This window comes from Nannospalax galili, unplaced genomic scaffold (genome assembly GCF_000622305.1).
Source record: "Nannospalax galili isolate Female #2095 unplaced genomic scaffold, S.galili_v1.0 scaffold9, whole genome shotgun sequence".
NCBI lineage: Eukaryota > Metazoa > Chordata > Mammalia > Rodentia > Spalacidae > Nannospalax > Nannospalax galili.
The window spans coordinates 7,154,566-7,175,268 of NW_008360332.1; the positions used below are offsets into that span (position 1 = coordinate 7,154,566).

General features: G+C 38.0%; 1 protein-coding gene across 2 annotated transcripts in view; it reads right to left on the bottom strand.

The window, feature by feature from the left end:
• Positions 1-5,239: 5,239 nt before the first annotated feature.
• The window catches only part of Col24a1 (collagen type XXIV alpha 1 chain), a 354,563-nt gene continuing 339,099 nt past the window's right edge, over positions 5,240-20,703 (bottom strand). For both annotated transcript variants that reach the window (XM_029560281.1, XM_029560280.1), the window contains 4 exons: positions 20,316-20,484; positions 16,802-16,911; positions 13,899-14,114; positions 5,240-6,686 (listed from right to left, as the gene is read on the bottom strand). In XM_029560281.1, coding sequence (XP_029416141.1) covers positions 6,540-6,686; positions 13,899-14,114; positions 16,802-16,911; positions 20,316-20,484 — 642 coding nt within the window. In that variant the 3' untranslated portion in view covers positions 5,240-6,539. The remainder of the gene's footprint in view (positions 6,687-13,898; positions 14,115-16,801; positions 16,912-20,315; positions 20,485-20,703) is intronic.

Here is a 20,703-nt window from a genome sequence, read left to right on the forward strand (position 1 = left end):
AGTATGTTAAAGCTGTAATGAAATGCTTCTTCTAAAAAATAAAGAAAAATTAAAAAAATACAACTATATGCTGCTTATAGTAGACATATCAAGATGAAAGGATATAGACAGTTTAAAAATAAAAGACAAAAATAAAGGACATTTACCCAAAAGAAATCTGGTATACTAGTAACAGACATAACGAATATTAAGACAAGTGTATCAGTGGACATGTACGTAAAATGGACATTTCCTGATAATCAGAAGAGCAGAATAACAAAGCCCGTGATGTTGGGCTGTCTTGTCACAGACACGGTGTGCATTTTTTCCACATTTAGTAATATCAGATTTATAATTTGAAGCCAGTCATGGTATGGTGGTTTGAATGAGCATAGGCTTCAAGTATTTGGACATTTTGTCCCCAGTTGGTGGCACTATTTTGGGAGGTCTTAGAAGGTATGGCCATGCTGGAGGAAGGACATCACTTGGGGTAGGCTTAGAGAGTTTTTAAGCCTTGCCAGCTCTCAGATCTCGATTTACTCTCCTTTTTCCTGTGCCTGCTTGAAGATGTGAGAGTTTAGCATCTGTTCCTCTCCCAGTCACTTCTGCCACCATGCCTCCCCGCTGTGATGGACTCTTACCCGTTGGAACCACAAGTTTAAACTCTCCTTTTATAAGTTCCCTTGGTCATGGTGTTTTTATCACAGCAACATAAAAGTAACTAATAGACATGGATTATTTATGAATATTTATGTGATGGAAATGTCAAGTGCTGAAAACTGGGGACTGGCCCTTTCTCCTTCCTGCATTTGTTTGTCAGCACAGACACAGGTTGAGTGCAACTAATTATATGTATAAAACAAAAATAAGGAGCCCCAAAGGAGAAACAGGTGAATTTTCAATCACTGGAGAGTTTCGAACAGTCATGTAATTGATAGGACAGACAGACAAAAAATATCTCAATGCAGGTAAGGAAACAAAGTGACTTTTCCAAGTTCCTAAAACAATGAGTGGGCAGGTTGGGACTGAATCAAGTTTTCTTCCTTAAAGTCCAATATCACTTCTATGATTTTACATTACAGTGAACATCTGTGATATCTTAGGAGGACCACTGGAATTTCTATTACTATGTAAAAATGGAGAGGACTGTTGCAAGGCACAGATTGTAATTATTTATAGAAACAGATACACCTCATTTTAAATTAATGTATTAACATATTACATATCGATATAAAATTTACACTTACAAAGCAAATTTTAAAGATAGCCTGAGTTCATGTTCAGTAATATCACATTTCTAGCTTGAAATCATCCTTGGTAGGCATATTTACACCATGAAAATGGGCAAGTGCTAAAAAGTAGGTATTGTCTCTCTTTTCCCTTGCAAAGTTTTTTTTTTTTTTTTTTTTTTTTTTTTTTTATGTCTTTTTGAGACAGGGTCTTCCTGTAGCCCCAGCTGTCCTGGAATGTACTATGTAGACCAGGCCAGCCTGGAACTCACAGAGATCTGCCTGCCTCTGCCTCTGGAGCGTTGGGATTAAAAGCATGTGCCACCATGCCCAACCAGATTTTTATTAGGAAACCACAGATTGATTAAATCCTTAATGATGATAAAGGCGGCAGCAGCAGCTAATGTCACAGAGTGATTTCTTTGTACCAGGTGGCATTTAAAGTGCTTTCTATTGTAATAACCCGAGCCCCTCCATTTTGTGTAAGTTTAACTGGTCAATCATAGGACCACCCCTAGGATGGCAGGTTATGCTAAATAGATGGACGGAATACCGAATGCATTAATGAGATAGTGAAATTTTCCTGCGTAGATTCCCACCACCTCCTAGCACAGAACTTCTGGACCAGCCACAGTCAGAAAAGCGCAATCTTTCCTTTTCTTCTCCATACCCCTTTTCTAAACGTGCTTTCTTTAAGGCTTTCAGCAGCCCCTAGCATCTTTTATTTCTTTCTCTAAAGTTTCCTTATCCCAGCCATGTGTCTGCCAGTCAGCCATGTGTCTGACCCCCATGCAGGCACAACACCTGCATGGCTTCATGGCTTTCTTTCCTTCTTCCCTGCCAAGATTACCAGCTTCCTGCCCCCCCCCGCCCCCGGAGGATTTTTCTTTAAAATTCAAATAAAATTGTAAAAGCTTAAATCTTGTACCAAGGACTTTATCTTTTGGACTTTACCTTTATCCCGTCTCCTCCCAGTTAGGGCGGAACTCCCTAAATTGGCTTACAGAGTGCTGGCCAGCTAAATAATTTGGCTGATTTGGAAATTTTTTGAGTCTGAATGGTCCTTCCTGGTGATCCTGAAATCTGTAACACTATGTTAAATTTATTGACTCCAACAACCAAATGAGTTAAGTACTTTTATTATCTCCTTTTAACAGTGAAGCAATGGAAACAATGAACTATTAATATACTCAGATTTCACAGCACTATTAGCCTTTGTTCTACACTGTACTGGCCATGTTTAAGTTGATTTTGCTTACCTTGAATGTTTCAGGAACACACTTAAAACATAAAGCCATATTTGGTGGTATGTGCCTGCAATTTCATCATTTTTAAACATATTGAAGCATATAATTCAGTGGCATTAATGCAGTTAAACTGTTGTGCAATGGTGATCACTATCTCCAGAATTTAGTTATCATCCCAAAGAAATTCTTTATTTATTCAAGATATTTTCTGCCATATTTCCACCTCTGGAAATCTCATTTGAGATTTCTGTTTGTGTGAGTTTATCTGTTTTTAGTCCCTCATATAAAAGTTTGGCCATGATGTAGAATACATCAGCATTTCCTTCATTTTAAGGCAGAATAATATCCTATTGTATGAGGATATCATGTTTTGATAATCCATTCCTCTGTTGGTTAGCATTTGGATTGTCTTTGCCTTTCTGCTATTGTGAACAATGTGGCTATAACACTCACATAAAAATAACTGCCAGAATCAAGTTTCTGCTTTCAATTCTTTTGGATACCTAGAAGTAGACTGATAGGGTAATTCCACTTAACTTTTTGAGGAACCACAAAACTATTTTTCACAGTGACTGCAGCATTTTAGATTTCCACTAGTCACTCATCAGGATTTTGCTTTTTCCACATTCTAATGAACACTTGCTATTTTTGTTTCTATTTACTAACTTTTTTCAGTAGCAGTCATCCTAATGTGTATAAATTCTAGGATATTTTCCAACACTAGCAAACCACTTGGGTGTCCAATGAGTCAATTTAGTTCTGATACTAACTACCTGAACTTAGCATCAGATTCCACAGGCTTGTGGGTCCAGTCCCATACTTCTGACCCCACTGAGGATGCCAAGTGCAAGTCCCAGGCATCTGTAGTGCTGACCAACCAACTGCAACTGGGCAGCCATCATAACTCTTTCTCAAGTCTGACAATTTAGTAAGAATGGCTCACAGAACCTAAGGAAACACTTCACTAACATCCCCTCGTTTATTGAAGGAAACAGGAGGCATAGGCAGGGCATGCAGATACCACCAGAGCTTTGATACCCTCCCTGGGCATACAGCCTCCTGAGCAAGTGGATGTTTTCACTAATGATAAAACTCTTTGAAGGCTGTCATCTCAGAGTTTTCACAGAGGCTCAACCGCTAAGACCTGTCCTTTTCTTCCCAAGTGAGGAGGTGAGGCACAGAAGTTCCAATTCTAATCTCTCAGTTTTTCTCTTGTTCGGTCTCAGCCTGAAGCTATTTAAGATCCCCTCTCTAACCTAGGCTTTATAGCACACACTTGTAATCCCAGGAATTGGGAGGGAAGGCTGAGACAGTAGGATTGCTATGAGTTCAAAACTAGCTTAGATTATATGAGTTCTAGGCTAGCCTGGGCTACAAAGCAAGATCCTATCTTTTTAAAAAAAAACACACAAAAAATTCTCAGCCTAAATTACTTCATTAACTTAAACTCACCTTTTATTAGTACTGAAAGTGGCTCATTAGAAATAACAAGACACACCATAAAATTTCAAGGGTTTGGGACTGGAAAGATGGCTCAGTGATTAAGAACACTTGCTGTTCTTCCAGAAGGTCCTGGGTACCAGCCCCAGTACCCATATGGCAGCTAACAACTGTCCATAGCTCCAGTTCCAGGGGATTCGACACCCTCTCCTGGCCGCCACAGTCTTTTCATGCCATGGTGCACTTACATACGTGCAGGCAGTACACTCATACACATAAAATAAAAATAATAAATAAAATAAAAAATCTTCAAGGGTTTTATGCTCTGTGACAGAAATTGGGGACAAATATTATTGTTTTTTGAATTATACAACAGAAGTGGTACTTCATTGTGGTTTTGATTCACATTTCCCTAATGATGAGCAACATTTTTTATTTTTATTTTTTATGTGTGTGTGCATTGCTTATATGTATGTAAGTGCACCTGTGTTTTACAATGCCTGTGGAGGTCAGAGGAGGGCATCAGATCCCCTGGATGGACATGGAGTTAGAACAGTGGTTAACTGCCATGTCAGTGCTGGGAATCGAACCCGGGTCCTCTACAAGACCAGTCAGTGTTCTTAACTGCTGAGTCATCTATCTTGGCCCATGACTAACAAGTTTTAACATCTTTACTGACCATTTGCACATCTTCTTTGGAAAAATGTCATTCCCAGTCACTTTTCCATTTAAAAAATTAGATTTTTATATTATTGAGCTATACATTTTAATATTTCCATGTATTAATTCCCTATCAGACAGATACAAGTGCTTTCTCCCAGTCCATGGGTTGCCTCATCATTTATTTGGTAGTGTCTTTTAATATTCAAGTTTTAAAAACTGTAGTCCAATTTTTCTCTTAACTGTGATTTTGGAGTTATTTCTAGAAATTATCATCAAATTCAATGTCATGAAGGCTTTCTATATTTTCTTCTAAGAGCTGTATAAGTTTAGCTCTGATCCCATTTTGAATTGTTTGTAATATGAGTAAAGTGATTGTTCAATGTGTTCCTTTTCCATGTGGATACTCATTTTTCCAAGATTCATTTGCTGAAGAGAATGTTCCATTTCTTCTGGATGGCGTTCACATCCTTGTTGGAAATCATTCACCATTTTGTTAGGGTTTGTTTCTGTACTGTGTCCTTATTATGTTAAAATAGGAAATAAGCCCTGTATTCCTTTAGCAGTTATAGAACAGATTTTCTAATAATGTAAATATATATATAGCACAAAATGGTGGAAGGCTTATCCATATGTAACAAATACCTATCATAATAAATGAAGAAAAACAATAATCACTCAAAATAATTGAAAGCACCTCTTTATTATAGATAGGTAAGTGTGGTTTGTTGTGGCTAAAGTTATGTTTATAACATGAACAAGCTCTTCTATATAGCAAGAGGTATAATATCATTCTTTTAATATTGAACTAACATTTCTCCAACAAGCCTAAACTGGATGAACTCATTTTTAGTGACTATGGACCCCTTCCACAGTTGCTTTAAAGGCTGTAAAATAAATTCTTTTAAGTTCTAACATTACTTTTAAGAACAGGAAAGAAAATCATTGAATACTACAAAAACATGTATTTTCTACAAAGCAGAAATATAAAGCTTTTATAATTTAAAACAGCAGCAATTTTCAAAAGATAGGCTGACTTAAAACCTTACAAAATATATACACAAAATATCATTCCAGATGATCACGGATTTTAAAATAGTATTTCACAACCCCCAATTTCTAACCCAAACCTAGCATTCGATATAGCTGGCCTAAAATCTTTTTTTTTTTTTTACAACAATTAAAAAAATAAAACAACAACAAAAGAAACACCCCAATTCTCTTGTGTTTCTGCACAAGTTACATTGTGCTGGCTTCGATTCCACAAAGAGAATTTTAAAATAAAACAAGGACTTTACATAAATAATTGTTTTACTTGTTATTAAGTATGTGACCAAACAAATTATTAAAATAAGTATTAACAATTAAGACATATTTGGATGTAACCAGTACATACACTTTTAATGACAAAGATAAAAAAGGAAATATAATTTTCTACAACAGCCACAAGCACCTTGTTTTAAGAAAGAGCACCGAGCGACACAAAGAGGCAACACATAGGAGGTAGTATACCACCGGCTAAGATGTATATGCCCATCGGGGACCTAAATACAGCTTAGTGTTTGGGAAAATAAGACGCACCAGACTGTGGCTTGCAATTTTTAGACAGAAACATTGCACCTTTGGAAGCACTTGCTAGCACTGCTCTACAGTGCCTTTGCATCTCCAGCTGTCTAATGGGCTGTCAGTCAACAAATACAGGATACCCTGAAGAATTCCAAGTTGATAAATTTTCAGTTCTAGGGAATTCTTTAAGAAAACTCAGATCAATAAAAAAATTTAAGAGAATTAAATACATTATCAATCGCAGTCCTTTGAAAATGCCTTTTCTCCTTAGGAGGAAATCTTTTCTTCCTGAGATTCTTTAGGATTTCGCCAATGTCTTCATTCCCTGCTTTTCATATTGACAGTATCTTAGTCTACATTTCTCCCTCTGCAGCAGTTACCTACTCAACAGCATGAACTCTGAGCTAATCCAGAGGCCTTAGAGAAAGCACACAGAACTGCTTTCAATGTAAAACTTTCGCTCAGTTCTGAGATGAGAAAGATTTTGGACTTCAATCACCGGAAGTTGATTAGGGTCCTGGGTATGAAAAAGGAATTTTGCCTTATGCCAGCTGCCGTCCTGAATCTGTAAAATAAGAATAAAATGCTTTCATAACTGTTTCCCCAGAAGTTGTTCTCAACAAACGATACTCTTCATGGACAATGTAGATTTGCTTGGAGATTTAGAAAGAACAAAGCCAGGAATGGTGGCGCATGCCAAGAACCTTAGCAGAGACTGGGATCTCAAGTGGGAGGCCAGTCTGGATTATATAGTGATTTTGAGGCCAGTTTCTATATATAGTGAGACTTGTCTTCAAAAAGAAAAAAAAAAAAAAAAGCTTAAAGAAGATTTAAAGAGAATAGGAAATACTTAGAACAATGCTAAATAAATGGTAGCAATTACTACCAATCAATAATTGGAAGTCTAGGTTATGCTTTTGTTTTTCCTCCCTACCTCCCTGCTCCAATCCACACCATCCCTCTTTCCTGTCCTTCCCTTCCCTTCCCTTCCCTTCCCCATCCTTGTGTTCCCTTCCTTCCTCATCCTTCCCTTCCCTTCCCTGGTTTTCCATTCCCTTCCCTGTCCTCCCCTCCCCTCCCCCCTCCTTCCCATATTTTCTTTCTTTCTCTCTCCCCAGTCTCTCTCTGTACTGAGGATTAAACCTCAATCTCTATACTAGCTAGACAAGCACTCTCCCACTGAGCTACATCTTGAGATCTTTCTTATGAGACTGATACTTTACCTACTGCACCAATGAGGCATCTCTTTTTAAAAAAATATTTATTAATTTTTTATGTATATGAGTGTATTGCCTGATGTATGTAAGTGCACCTGTGTCATGTAATGCCTAAGGTCAGAGGAGGACATTGGATTCCCCTGGAACTGCAGTTATGGATGGTTGTTAGCTGCCATGTGGGTTCTGGGAATGGAACTCAGGTCCTCTGCAAGAGCAGTCAGTGCTCTTCACTGCTGAGCCATCTCTCCATCCCCAAGGCATCCTTTTTAATACTTTATACTCTTTAATACTTTAATACTCTTTTTAATACTTAGAATTTCTTATTGAAAAAAAAAATGAGACAAGGTCTCACTAAGTTGCACACGTTGGCTTTGAACTCATTCTGTAGTCCAGGCAGGCCTTAATCATATGATCCTCTTGCCTCAGTCTCCTGAGTATCTGAGATAATAGGCCTACACCATAGGCTCATCATGATGGTTAGTGTTCTCAACTTGACAAAATCAAGAATCACCTGGGAGATTGGCCTCTGAGCTTGTTGGTGGGGAGTTATCTTGATTACATTAAGTGAGGTAGGAAGATCCACTGGGCCCACTGTGGGTGGCATCACATCTTGGGCAGGGGATCCTGGACTGTACAAGGGGAGAAAACCAGTGGGGTACTAGCATGCGACCATTCGTGGATATTGTAGATGTTATGTGACCAGCTCCTTCAGGCTCTTGCTGCTGAAATGACCTTGCCTGCCATGATCTACTGTAACCTGAACTGTGACCCACAATAAACCCCTTCTCCCATAAGTTACTTTTGTCATCAAATTTTATCACAGCAACAGGAAAAGAGCCAAAGACACCCAGCTTGCTTCCTTTGTAATGACATTGTGTTTTGATTTTGCACTTCCAGAGACTAATGCGAGCCTTTTGTTTCTGGTGTCTCTAGATCATTGTACCAGTTGTGGGCTAAATGTTTGCATTGTTCCTAATACAAGTTATATCCATCTGTTCCATATTGTTCCTGTCATTCTCATTCTCTCTCTCTCTCTCTCTCTCTCTCTCTCTCTCTCTCTTTCTCTCTCTTTCTCCCCAGTCCTTTATATATCCCCAACTGGCCTAGAACTCACTATGTACTACATCCCGATCCATCTGCCTCTGCTTCCTAAGTGCTGAGATTAAAAGTGTGTGCACCACCATGCCTGGCTTTTTCCTGTTTTTTAAAACTTTTTTATTTATTTGATATGTGTGTGTGTGTGTGTGTGTGTGTGTGTGTGTCTGTCTGTCTGTCTGTCTGTGTCTGTAGTTCAGCTGACAACTTGTAGCTAGTAGGAGTTGGCTGTTCATTTTCTCCTGCCGCCGTGTGGGTCCCAGGGATTAGGCTCAGGTTAGCTAGTGCCTTTACCTGCTGAACCATCTTGCTGACTCCCTTTTCCTGAATGTGTGATTGATTCTTCAGGGTGGTCATTTTTCTTGGCTAAGGGAGGATTAGTTAGGTAGAAAACAACTAGGATTACCTCAGTTAGAGGCAGTTAAATAATAATTATTTTGAATCATCTTGTTTCCTTTTTTTTCCCATTCTGTGGGTTTCCGTTTATATGGTTTCTCTCCTTCAAGGCTTTCTGTTTCTTATATTACTGGATGCTCTGTTATTTCTGATAAATGCTATGGTCCAAAATCATCATAAAACATTCTAGGTTCAAGATTCAACAAGACAAAATACTGAAACACAATTGGCTAATTTTGTGAATTTTTTTTTCACTCCAGGAGGTAATTTGCTCATATTATTGCCATGGTTTGAATATTAAATTTTGAGGGATCTTTAGAAATTATTTAAGCTTAACATTTCATGTTAAAGCTAAGGCAATCGAAGCTCATCAATAAGAAATTTGCTTAATGTCATAGGTTGTTGGGATAAGTAGACCTGGAATTGTTCATGTAAGACACTGTTAGATTCATTCATTAAGACTTTTAAGAAACATTCACTGAACATGATGTAGGCATAGCTGAATGAGCTGTAATTTTCAACTTTATTTCAGTACTTGGGAAATACAAAGGTGAATAAATTGGTTCTGCCTTCTGAACTAAACAGCATTGTAATCTAGTTGGGGATAAGATAAACATAAATAAATATACATCCTACTGTACATCCATGTTTGTTGCTACTCTCTTCACAATATCTAAGAAATGGAAACAACCTAAATGTCCCTCAACTGATGAATGGATAATGAAAATGTAATTCATTTACACAATGGAGTTCTACTCAGCAGTAAGGAAAGATGAGATTATGAAATTTGGAGATAAATGGATGGAACTAGAGAGTGTTATACTAAGTGAAGTAACACAGATTCAGAAAAGCAAGTGATGTATATTTTCCCTCATTTGTGGGTGGTATCAGCAATCCCTTATATGTAAGTTTATATCCTGATGCAACACCAGGAGCCAGGAAAATGGAAAGGAAACATGGAGGTAAAGGGAAAGAAAGAGATGGAAAGAGGGTTATAGTAGGGAACAGATGTTACCAGGTGGGAGGTGGGGAAAGTGAGAGTGTTTGGCTGGGAGAGGAGGAAGGAGGGACATGCAGGGGATCACGATGGTGGGGAAGAAGGGAACTCAGGAGGAGGGGATGGTGGGAATCGGATGTTATGGGGGAGGGTGGAGATGATGGGGGTGCTTGGACTGGGGAGAGAGGAGGGAAGTTGGACCAGGTGAGAAAGAGGAGAGATGAATAGAGCTTGGGGGTGGACTAGGGAAGCCAAAGGGAAATGTATTGACTCAGGAACCCCCTGAAAAATGCACATGTAGTATCTGAATATTAGTGCATGTGTATACCTGGGGGCTGTATGGCAGGGAGTACAGTGCCAGACAGGAGAGATGTCCCTTTAATTGGCTGGTCAGAGTAGTCCAAAAGACTCCCAAAATGACACAGGCTATTGCTGGGGGCTCTTGGTTACCTCATAGAACTTGAAGATAAGACCCTACTGCTGAAGACAGGAACTTGGAGCAATGAAGCAGGAACTGACCTGGAAGCCTTCTACCTGAAGTCTAGCTCTCATGGTTCTAGAGGATACTATGCAAGTAGCTAAGGGAGAAAATCAATCAATGGTCCAACCCAGCCCTGAAGCCCAATAACCATAACGACTAGCAGAGCAAAATACCTCTATTGGTGCAGTAGTGGCACTGTTATCTGGGGGGTGATCAACAGCTATCTGTTGGACTTAAATCCCTCTCAATGGGAATAAATTATGGGTGGCACTGAAAACAGCCAAATACACATGGCCATAGATCAGATCAGATAGATCTAGGTCATAGATCATAGATCAGATAGATCTAGGTCATAGATCCTAGAGAAAAACCCTATCTCTGTCATATCTCTAGACAAATGAAATTTCTTACCATAGGCTAAAAATGGATCTTTATATTTACAGACAAGTATACCATATACCACTCATCAAAGAAGCTTCTGTTTGCAACAGATGGAGGCTACTGCAGAGTTCCACAGCTGATCAGACACAGAGAATATACGTCTGAGACATGCCCAGCCCTAGGTGACATATCTACAGTGGAACCTCTATACCTAAGGTTCATGGAACATAGCAGAACAAGGGGTAGAGAGAAAACTAGTGCATCCTTCAACTCTCACCAGCAAAGTTTCCTTATACAACAGAATGCAATGCACACAGAAGGCCACAACTGGCCAAGTTTCAGAGTGTGTGTCCCTGGATAGACCTCCTATATTAAACCTTACTCACCCATGGCTCAGGGGCCGTTGAGAAAGAGGGGATGGAAAGATTGTAAGAGCCAAAGTTAGTGCATGAACACAGGTAAACAGAGACTTTCAGGCTACTGGAAGCTTGCACATGTGAACTTGTGGCAATGGTGACATGGAACACAAGAACCATGCCAACTCAATCAGACAAGAGCCCAGCATAGAGCGAGGGAAATGGGTGGCAGACCGGCCCTGGCCTGGGAACTGCTGGAGACTGGTTACTACTGGGTGAGGGAGCGTAGACCTTACAATCTCTAGACAGGTTGACTAGACTCCAGTGGATGAACTTGTACCAAAGGACATCTGCGTACAAATGTTTGACTGGATAGAACTTAACATGTATGGTGGAATGCATGAGGTCTGGCAGGAGGAAGGAGACATAGATTGGGGGCGGGGTCTAAATTTGATTAAGAACTATTGTATGAAACATACAAAAGTACAACAAAAAATTAAAAAAATAAACAATGCAAGACTGGGATAAGAGCACTCAACACAAACAAAGCGAGTATTAAATTCTTCCTTTCTAACTAGAGTAGCCAGGACATGCTTTAGGAGAAACTCAGAATCTATGCCGGTCTTAAAGTATGCCGAAAGCTTCCCGTTGGTGGGAGAAGTAGAGAAAGCCATCTCCTAGAAGAGGAAAGACATGAAGTAAAACAATGATAACCCCTCCCCACCTCAACCAAAAATGGATGGTGAAGTGTAGGATGGTTACATCAGCCTAGTAAGGGGTTAAAAACACAGACTTTGACCTGGGCAGATTTCAGTAGAAATCCAGGCATTACTACTTTCCTCACATACAAAATGGGAATAAAAGCTCTCTTACAGGGCTGAAGATCAAAGGAATTTCAATTAAACAACTTTAGCAGTACTGTGAGACATGGAATTTGGAAGTGCCTACCTGGAATTGAGTTCTTAATTCTCCACTAAATAGCCAGTGACTTCAAGCAAATTTCTTACATTTATGTTCCTTTACTTTTTAACTTATGAAAATGAGATTAATCTTCTTTTCTTGTTTGTTTGAGAAATGGTCTTATGTAGCCAGGACTGGCCTTGAACTCTTAATCTTCCTGTCAACACATCTCAAGTCTACACATCTCAAATGCTGGGTTTGTAGCACGTACTACTAAGTCTGGCTTGGACTAATTTTTCTTTACAAAGATGTTATGATTAAATAAAATAATATATGCATTATATGGCCACTTATATAAAATAATAAATAGTAATAGAATTTGTTATTTTTTATTGTTGTTATTATTATGATTATAATGACAAATAGACCATTTTGACCATGGTATAGGCAGCCAGTAAAAGTCCAAGCTAGAAAGGCAGGTTTGTTGGTTGTAGAGCTGAGTAGCATTAATAAATTTAGATTGTGTTTCAGCAATATTAATGAGCCAGTGAAAGTTTCTGAAAATAACTAAAAGTTATGTAAATTTGTAAGTGATACTGCATTCCTCAAATAGAGAGTAGGAGTGATATACTTTTGGGCATTTGCATATGAAAAGAAATACTGTGAAAAAGCAGTCTCTGAGAAATGACAGGAGATGTTAAATCATGGGTTTTATCATACACTAGGGCAGGGAATGAGGTTATGTAGAGTAATTAATGAAAAAAATTAATGATGATATGCAGACAACTCTGTCTCTCTAGCCAGGGTTAGAAAATTCCTTTTAATGGGCAGACAGGGCTGGAGAGATGGCTCGGTGGCTAAGAGCACTGGCTACTTCTCCAGAGGACCCAAATTCAGTTCCCAGCACCCACGTGGCAACTCACAACTACTCCAGTTCCAGGGAATCTGACACACTCTTCTGGCCTCTGCAGGCATTGCATGGCATGGGTGCACTTACATACATGCAGGCAAAACACATACATATAAAATAAAAATAAATAAACTGAGAAATGTAAAGAACAGACAGAAAATATTTTAGGCTTTCTGGGTCAGACAGACTCGCTCACATTAGCACAGCCTCTGCAGTGACAATAGCCAGAGCTAGTAAGGAATGAATGGGTGTGGCTCTGTTTCCATAGCAATTAATTTACAAAAACAGGTGGCGGGTCAGACTTGCTATGATGACTATAGTTTGTCAACACCTGCTTTATGAAACAATGTTTTAAAATTACAGGTTTGTCATGGCGTCTATTACTTAATTTCAACAAAAAATGAGCTAAAATAAAAACTCACTAATAGGACCAGTTAATCTACAATTATATTCATATTTAATTGTATAAGAACTGACAAAATGAAATAAATTTGACACCTCTGTGGCTTGTTTTCCATGAAGTAATTGATAAAATGTAGATCACAAAACATGAGATATATTCATGTATATACTTTATCTGTCAATTGTTCAATTGATTGATTTATCTGTTCATTCATCCATTTATCCAGATATAATTATTTCATCAGAGGAATAAGAGCTATGTATTAACATTTATTTTGCATACAAATGAATAACCTATTGGCATAAAAAAAAGTTGATAAGCTATAAACAAGTGATTGCTTCTGAGAAATGTATGGAATTTTAGGACCTTAAAATATAATATACTTCTAGCCAGGTGTGGTGGCACACACCTTTAATCCCAGCACTGAGGCCGAGGTAGGCAAATCTCTGTGAGTTCAAGGCCAGCCTGGTCTACATAGTGAGTTTCCAGGACATCTGGGGCTACAGGGAGACCCTGTCTCAAAAAAGACCAAATGAAAAAAAAAAAAAGTAACATATTTCTGTATTTTCAGTTTGTAAATGAAGTCTTGCTGTCATAATTTTCAGTCATATTGAGCAATTCTAAAAATGCCATTCTCTTACCTTGCAGTCATCTGAGAGGACTTTAGGTTCAAGTAGAGTGTTTTCTTCAAAAATCTGACCATTCCATCCTTTGAAACTAATAGGCAGTCCTGGGCCATTTGTCTGTGTGCTTGTCCACACTGGAGTGTTTAGACAGTGAATGGTGATGATATGGGTAGCTTCTGAGCTCAGTAAATGAAGGAAGTTCATCTGGACTTTCCTGATTCCAAACTCCAGCTAATGTCATAGAAACAATATTCAGGTTATAAAATATGTATTGGGGAAACTTAAGGAAGAGCAGCCTGCGACATTTGGAATATGAGGGCAAATTGGTGGAGTGCTGGTAAACCACTGATTCTTGGCTGGGGAAGAGGAGATCTTGGATTCACAGTATTTTCTGATTTTTTTAGGATGGAAATAGACCTCCAGACTACTAAGGTGATGTACATGGACTTAGGAAAGGTGCTCACAGCAGATTCTCCCATGGTAGGAGCTGGCTGCAGAAAATCATTAGGCCATAGCATACAACAAAAATGAAGATGAATTTATGATGTGACCCAAAATATAATAATAATTAGTTATTTGTTTGACTAATGCTTTAATACATTTTTCATAAAAATCTGAAATTTTGTTTATGTCTTTATTTGAAACTATTTTTGTTGACTTTCTAAAGATATGCTACAAGTTTGGAATAATAATTTAGTTGAGTAATTTTAATTATGAGAACAAAGATAAAATCATACTCTCTGTGTTGCCAAATACTAAAGGAATTCTAAATGTTTACTGAATGGATGAATCAATGAATGCATGAATCAGTCTTAACTAATCACATGAGTGATATGGAGAAAAACAGGAGTTAAGAGCTCTGATTTCAATTTCTATACTTGGGAAGGGAAGTAAATGTTTCTGCAGCTCCAGATGACAAGACATCATCATCATCATCATCTTCTATTATTCAAGAAGGGTGTGGACATAATGTGAGAAGGAATGGCTCCTATTGAGGACTTTAAATAAATTTCCAAATATAAAATTCGAATAATACCAGTTAGGAGGCAGTGGCTCTGGAAAACAAGCAACAACAACAAAAAGACAAACTCTAAGGAACGAGGGGCACAGCCCAGTGTAGGGTGCCTGCTTAGCATGCCCAAGGCCCTGGATTTGGGCCCTAGTGCAATGGAAATTAACAACAGGAAAAGAAAACAAACACAAAAACACCAGAACAGCAAAAGGAAAACTCAAAAAAGTAGAAAAAAAGTGAGGTAGGGGCATCAGGTCAAAACCAGGGGAAGATACTAATTTCATTAGGAATGTTAAAGTTGAAGTCTTAAATTTCTCTTTTTTCTTTTCCTTCCTTCCTTCCTTCCTTCCTTCCTTCCTTCCTTCCTTCCTTCCTTCCTTCCTTCCTTCCCTCCTTCCTTCCCTCCCTCCCTCCCTTCCTCCCTCCCTCCCTTCCCTCCTTCCTTCCTTCCTTCCTTCCTTCCTTCCTTCCTTTTGAAACAGGGTCTTACTATTGTAGCCCTGGCTGGCCTGCAAACTTACTATGTAGACCAGACTGGCCTCAAACTCATAGACATCTATTGCCTCTATCTCCCAAATGCTGGGATTACTGGCATGTACCATCATGCCTGGCAAGTAATTCAATTTGTTAATTTTTTTATTTGAAACATATGTGTATAAAACATCAGCCTTTCTGAGCCTTAGCTTCCTTGTGGACAAACTGATGGTGTTGTTTAGAGGATTCAAGTACCCAGTCTGTTGCCCAATGTGCAGAGCAGGCCCTCTGGTAGCTTGTATTCCGTTCCACAGGGAGCCCTCCAGTGCTGGCTCCTAATTTCAAATCTTTCTACTACCTCAGTCTTCTATGGATGAGATCAATGAGAGAAGTGACTCAGTCAGGGAAAGAACTAGAAAGCTTCTATGCATTGTTCATATCTTGTTTTTATAATATCTCTCTTCTCCCTTTCTCCTTTCTCCAAAAATCAGATTAAAAATCTGGGGGCAGCTTCTAGGGAAGTGAGGATGAGGAGGAGGGCATATATTTTGGATGAAGGACTATTGTGCTGCTCTTCCTTTAGCAGTACAGGGTTTCCATAGAGATGGAAGAACCCTTTTTCCTCCATTTCAGAGGGAACAGTGGTGAATGTGAGATGAAACAATGGAAACCCCTGGTCAATGAAGGAGAGGGCGGTACAACAAGAAATGGCTGCACTGTACCTTTAGGCTGCTGCCTTTTTATGACAAGACACATGATAGGCAGATGTATCTGCTCTTTGCCAATGAGAAACAAATTCTTGGTCAAATACCAAGCTGGTTTAATCAGAATAAAGACATACAGTTTGGATTTCAACATGTTATAAATGGAACAGAGCTTTAGTTTTTTTTTTTTTTTAAATACTTGTCTCACTGTTGTATGAAACTAATTTACATTCATTCTAAATAGTGAGTCTATGCATTATTCCTGGATGTTTTAAATAGCATTTAGTAATGTTTCAGGGAGGATATTTTGAACCCAATCACCAAAAACTAGCAAGTTTTCATAGCAAAATTCTTTTAGTGATGATGTAATTTTTCAACAAGACTGTAGGTAACTGATTACTGATCATATGCAATGCAGCTGTTCAGAGATTTTTCTAGTGTGTGTGTATGCATGTATAAAAACAAAACATATGCTGCATAACTTTTAGGGAATTTCAGAAACAAGATCAGAGGAATAAGTCAAGCTGAGCCAATCATAAACACAATCAAAATGTGAAAATTTACGGCAGTTAAATATTTCAAACAAGGAAAAAATTTCTCATAGATGATGGAGAATGAAGGATGAAAAGTACGCTTTGATTTAATTTATCAAGGGACAGAATTTTAAAACTTATTTTTTATGGATACTCTAAAACATACCACCATATATTCTAATAATCAGCACATACCCTCGTTACAGAAACAGGAGATAAACATGTCTGGCCACCAGCACTAAAATTGCAGAAAACTTCAATGGCATCTGAAGAGCATCCAAGATTTGGATCAATCCAGTATTTTCCTATTAATTTATAGTAAAACACAGAGTTATTTCAGTCTCATGCTAAACCACATGTACATATATATGCACTGTCACAGTCTTATCTGTTAAAATACATAGTTGCTTGTGAGCATCTATATTTAGTCAATGAATGCAAACTACCGGCATGTAACATTGCTGGGAACTCCATTTTTAAACATCTATCAATTTAAAAGCATTCTATACTACTTTAATCAAAACGATAGAGTAGCTAAGTTCATTGCTTCATACTACAGATTAGAAGAAACTAGGACTTTTAAGATGGTTCAGTGGGTAAACGTGCTTGCCAGTGAAGCTGACCACCCGATTTCCAACCCCAGGACCCACGTGGTGGAGGCAGAGAACCCACTCCTGTAAGTTGTCCTCCAATTTCCACATACTCCTGTGATAGATGCCTGCTCCTCACACAGAATAAATAAATGTTAAAACATTCTTAAAAAGAAGAGGTCAACTAAAAGGAAATTGCTTACATAATTAGTAGAAAAATTGCAATTATGTAGTTCTATATATTTCTGTTCCAAATTGTTACAGAGTTTAGAAATGCTTCTAATCTGTCTGAAGAAAACACATCTTTGTGGGTAATGTTAATATTAAAAATAATACATTTTATTTTATTTCCAAAAAGAAAAGTGTACAATTAAACAATGATTCTTTTTGGGTTTTCCTCTTCAGATTTGTTAAATGGGCAAAGCTGAAGTTCCCCACATCTGGCATCAGCCAGCCAATCTACACCTACAGTGAGGACACAGGTGAATAAATTGGTGGTACAAGAAGTAATCAGCTGAGAGGCATGGTGCTACCCTCTTGATTCTAGAATGACAGAATCAGCATCTTCAAACAGCATCCTATTCCACTTCCACATATTGCAAGTTTTGAATCAGGTACTTCTGCTTTTTTGAGTCAAAAAGACAAGGCAAATGATTTTTTTTTAATCCAATGCCATGTTCTATAACAGGCTGAGATTATTTTTCCATTCCATCTTTACCCCCAAAGTAGAGATGCCTGTAGCTAATACTGAATTTCCTCCAACTTCAAACATCCTTCACTATTTTCTTGGCTATTATTCTCATAACCTCACAAAATGCATACTTGCTGAACTGGTAGTCAAAGGGCAAGGGTTGTCCTCTCTGACAGTGGTTTTCAAAGTGTAGTGTGCACAAACCAGCTGTCATAACACACTTACTGGGGCCCCACCTTGAGCTGATGATTCATTAAGTTTTGGATGGAGCTTGAAAATCTGCATTTCAAACAAGATCTAATTCTGGTCCAGGGAACACATCTGGAGGACCACTCATCTCTTGAAATAGGGAAGGAAAGGGTCAGGATAGCCATCCTCATTCGACTCCTTTTCCCAGAATTCTCAGCATTCTATTATTTGGTTAAAAGATGTATTTATTTTTATTTTATGTGTATGAGTGTTTTGTCTGCATGTATGTATGTGCATCACATGTGTGCAGTGCCTACAGAGGCCAGAAGAGGGCCTCAGATCCCAGGATATTGGAGCTACACAGAATTGTGAGCCACCATGTGAATGCTGGAAAACTAATTCAGGTCTTCTGCAAGAGCAATAAGTGCTCTTAACACTGAACCATCTCTCCAGCCCTTAACAGTCTACAAAGTTTGTAGAAATTATAGGTGGGTTTCTTACCAGCATCTCATACTGCATTCCAGTCTTTTGTAAGAAAGAAAATATGCACCTTTACTCACCATCTCTTTCCTTCCAAGAAATTCTTTCCTTCTGTGTGAGCTACTTTTTTTTTTTTTAATGAAAGTTGTACCATCAAGCAAACTTTCAATTGTTGCATGGGATGAAATGCTTTGAATTCAAATACTGTGCTTTACAATGGTGAACTGGTTAGAGGTTTCAATTTTTTTTTTTCATGGCAATGTGAGCTATAGCCTATCTGAATATATCTTATATACCTTAATATACCTTTCATGAGCCTAACTGTTCTAAACTTGGAATTGTTTGCCCCTAAGGACACAGCTTCTCTTTGTAGTTCTTTCAATCAAGTTCTGTCATCGCTTAATTGTGCTAGAGGTGGGAAGGTGTCTCTCTTGCCACATGTAGCTCTTTCTCCCTGAAAACATTCTCCCTAGAAACATTCTGTGTTGAAATACCTATCATCATGTTCTATCTTCTATCAACATTTCCTGAGGCAAACATTGAATATTTTTCTTTGATGATTTTAGCTTCTGGCTTGCTATCACTTTCAGAAAAATCTACAAAGAACCTCATTCTTGCCCATATGCTACTCCTAATACCCTAGCTCTTCTGTTCCTTGCAGTCAACCCTCCTTTACCCTTAGTGTCTACCATACTCACGTATTTTTCTCCTCTCTCCATGCCTTATTTTAACCATTAACTCCCAAAGCCTTTGTTGTTACCTCCAATTCTATCCCCTCAACAGTTTGACCTCTCTTATCTTTGCAACTCACACTGGCTAGTATCTCCAATCAGTAGTTTTTTTTTTTTCATTCTATCAGGAACACCACAATTATCAGTTCTTGATGTCCTTTAGGCTCACTTCTTTTTTTTTTTTTTTAACCCAGTTTAAAGTTCATAGTCCTTTATTATATGCAAGGACATTTCTTAGATAAAGTTCTTTATTCCTTTGCTTCACCTCATTTCATTGTACTTATGTTATAAAACCCAATCCTAAATAAATTTAGTTTTCTGCCTAATCTGTAGAAAACAAAGCTATGCTCACTTTAAATTCAAATGTGTTGGGAATAAAATTTTTAGCAAAATGAAAAGATATAATGTTGATTAGATAATTGATCATAGACCAAATAAAAATGAAAACAAAATAACCTAAATTTTTTTTTTTGCAATTAGTCTTTCCCTTAAGTAATGATTGGTCCTCTAGGTTTAAAATATTTCCTTGATAGTTTTCTCTAAATCCATTTTTGCCCCTCTGGCTAATGAACTTGGGCTATTTATATTAGATGTGAAACTTCTAAGAGTGACAAACCACTCCATTTTCATGCTCACTGATTCTAGAAGAGGGGATTTAAATTCCATTATATATGAAAACCATAGTGTTAGGGAGTGTTGTGGAAGAGAGTTCATGATTTTTAAAAATATTGATGTTTCTGGATTACGAAGGACTAGGAGTGTTCCACCTAAGGTCAACCTTACCTATTTTAATTTCAAATATGATGTGCTACATTCTAAATACAAAGTATAAGCAAAGGATACAGTTAGGGATGAGGTGACTTTGTAAATATGTCTTCCTCAAAGACTATTTTGGTTTTGATGACATTAACATGGCTTTCGCCAATGTTTTATCAGAAGGAACGACATTTGAAATGAATGGTTGCAAATCTCAAATTCACTGAAATGATGAAATGGAGTTGACATGAAGATGCAAATGAAGAACTTACCATCTGAAACCTTATGTTCACAGTTGAGCAAATCTTTGCAGATTCGTGCTGGGTTGTCTCGAGTGCCAAGAGGATTCTTGATGCTGCGCAGTAAATTGCTAAGGTAGCTCAGGGTTTTGAATATCTCTGTACTGTGGTTGATTAAAGTCACTTCAGTGTTCTGGTAACTCTGCCAAGTCATCACAAGAAGCATATAAGTAAGAAAACTCTAATAACCACTGTGGATCAAAGCAGAAGAAAAATGTGTTCCTAATTGTGTGAGTTTGGAGTAGCAAGGAAAGTTTTAAGTACGGGGATATCTATATGCTTACTAACTTGGATCCTATGTAAGACTTAGGTCTCTCTTGAAAGCTTCGTTTTTTTTTGTTTTTTTGTTTTTTTTTTTATA